At 37.5% G+C, this 2,407-nt stretch overlaps 1 protein-coding gene across 1 annotated transcript in view; it reads right to left on the bottom strand.

The window, feature by feature from the left end:
- Positions 1-896: 896 nt before the first annotated feature.
- The window catches only part of LOC104499560, a gene marked incomplete at its 3' end in the record, with an annotated part of 24,365 nt that continues 22,854 nt past the window's right edge, over positions 897-2,407 (bottom strand). Inside the window, exon 9 of the mRNA XM_010143081.1 lies at positions 897-1,008. Coding sequence (XP_010141383.1) covers positions 897-1,008 — 112 coding nt within the window. The remainder of the gene's footprint in view (positions 1,009-2,407) is intronic.

Below are 2,407 nucleotides of genomic sequence, written 5' to 3'. Positions count from 1 at the left end.
AAATCCTTCTGTTTAAGATGTTGTTCAGATCTGTTTCCTGAGTGCTATTCAGTTACTTTAAGACAGTCTTTTCTGCTCCCGTTAACTCCCTCCCAAACACACTCTCATACTTTCCTCTGCTGAGGGTTACTGCAATAGCTACTCTACAAGGAAGAAAAAGACTGATTGTACAGTCTTACTCTCACAGATTATGAGGTGAAGAACAAGCACTGTGGAATTGTAGAGTTATTTCTAAGCATTTGAAAATTATGAACTCTGAATTGCTAAAAAAATATTAGTTTTAAAAAAACCATTAACATCATCATGTCATATTTAGTTAAAACAAGCAAAAGTCTTGCTATTGTCTGATAAGAATGCCAGTATAAACACAGACTGAAGCAAATGACTTGCAACTCATTGTAGCTATCCCTAGCCTCTACACACCTCAAAGAAGGAATCTGGTTCACCACATTCTATTTAGGTACTCTTCCCTTGTGGTCAACAAATCGAACTTTAATCAAGGGAAAGAACTAAATCCTGGTCTCTGCCTTTAAATCTTTGGTTCTAGAAGTGCTAACATAACTGCAACTATTCCACAGGTTTTTGAAAATTTCATTTAGACTCAAGAACTTGGTGATAATTCAGAATCATGAATTCCTAATTAGTTGATTTTCATGAGACCAATTAAATGCATGAAGTGGTACATATGCTAGCATTTTTGAAGGACCTGACCACATATTTAGCAGTAATAAACCCTTAAAAATAAAAATATGAGCAGCTTAAAAACCAGTATCACCGGTAATTATAACCTTACTTCCAGAAGAAAGGTTATGTCGAAGAGAAATGTAAGCATGAACTGTGAACAAATTTAATCTGATTTATAGGGATTTTATATATATACAGGCTTTACATCGTACCTTGAAAGACTCCTCGTCTCCACGGAGATACATTCAAAGCGTAAGCAACTCTGTCATTTGGATCTACAGTAACCACAGGTACACCACCCACCATTGAAAGATCCGAAGATACCTGGTGAAAAGGATTCACAAAGGGGATAAATCATCAAAAGCAAGTTACTGCTGCAAGAACACTATAGACACAATATCCCCTCCACTTGCTTTGAAAAGTAGAATATAAACACATTTCTGATAACCTTTATGCATATGAAAAGAATAGATACTGTCAGAGAAGTGCTGGCATATACAGATCGTATCAGGCACGAATTTTGAAGTCCTTGCTCAACGCAAGTAAAACTATCTCACTTAGACCATGGAACTACTTAGATGTGCATAGAGTCTCACAGTCAGGCCCTTAATATTTTAGGTACATTTTCTTTAAAATTATAAAAAGGTGCTGAACAGTGGTTATCCGTCTAACTAAAGAGCACAAACCAAAATCTTAAGTGTCATTTTGACATTAATTGCTATACCTTAAATGATAGTAAACCTCGCTTTTTGATACGTCATATTTTGTAAATGGCACATATGTGATATTTGAACAATGAGAAGACCAATAGAATTTTCACATGCTGAATTTTAGATTTTATAAACTATAAGGCTAATTGCAGGAATATAGGCTGAGGGTATTGTTTAATTGCATCTCGTTTCTTTGTCACTTGTATAAGTTTGCTACAGACAGACTCTAGGATCAGCTGCTCATGGAAGAGACATTCAAGTCTGAGACCCTCCCAGCCACAGCTGATGATTACCTGCTGAAGTCACTGGTGTGCAGTCCGCAGGCAGACTGCATGAGTAGTTGTCACACCTTCTCTTCCGTTACCTCTGCCACTGGGTGCAGCAAACTGCTGCTGAGTGACAGAATGTTGAACTGACATAGCAATAAAATAGTAATTTCATTTCTCTGACCATTATAAATCCATGTTAAAGACTGTACATAACCGATGCTGCCCTCAGTCTGCTGCAGTCAGCGGATTCACTAGTTTTCTCCATGCTGCTCACTACTCCTACCAGTATCAATACTCATCGACTCACCGTTAATGAATCAGCCCCATTCATTTATCTTTGTAAGCAACCCTATTTGTCTCTACTGTTTAAGTTACTCACCCCTCAGGACCTCCCATCTTCAAACAGTGTCACAATATTTTCTCCTACATACATACAACATTTTTACAATGTCTATGTCTGTAACAGACGTCACTTACTAGTTACCTTTTACGAATTCCTTACGCTGAACTTGGTCGCACTCTGATGGCCACTGAGTTACTTGTTACTGAGACTAATTAAATTAGCAGCCTCAGATGGCAAATGGATACTAACGTCCATGCCCACAAGTGTGTGCAAGTGTGAAAGTGTGTATTCATTCATATTAATATCAGAATTCATACCAAGAATCCTATTTAATGAGAAGTGTTCACAGACGTTTGAGGTTCCAATAAGGCATAATGTTGTTTAACACCTGTCTGCTGAAC

The sequence above is a fragment of the Buceros rhinoceros genome, unplaced genomic scaffold (genome assembly GCF_000710305.1).
Source record: "Buceros rhinoceros silvestris isolate BGI_N320 unplaced genomic scaffold, ASM71030v1 scaffold24379, whole genome shotgun sequence".
Lineage (NCBI taxonomy): Eukaryota > Metazoa > Chordata > Aves > Bucerotiformes > Bucerotidae > Buceros > Buceros rhinoceros.
This window is presented reverse-complemented; position numbering and strand designations above follow the sequence as displayed.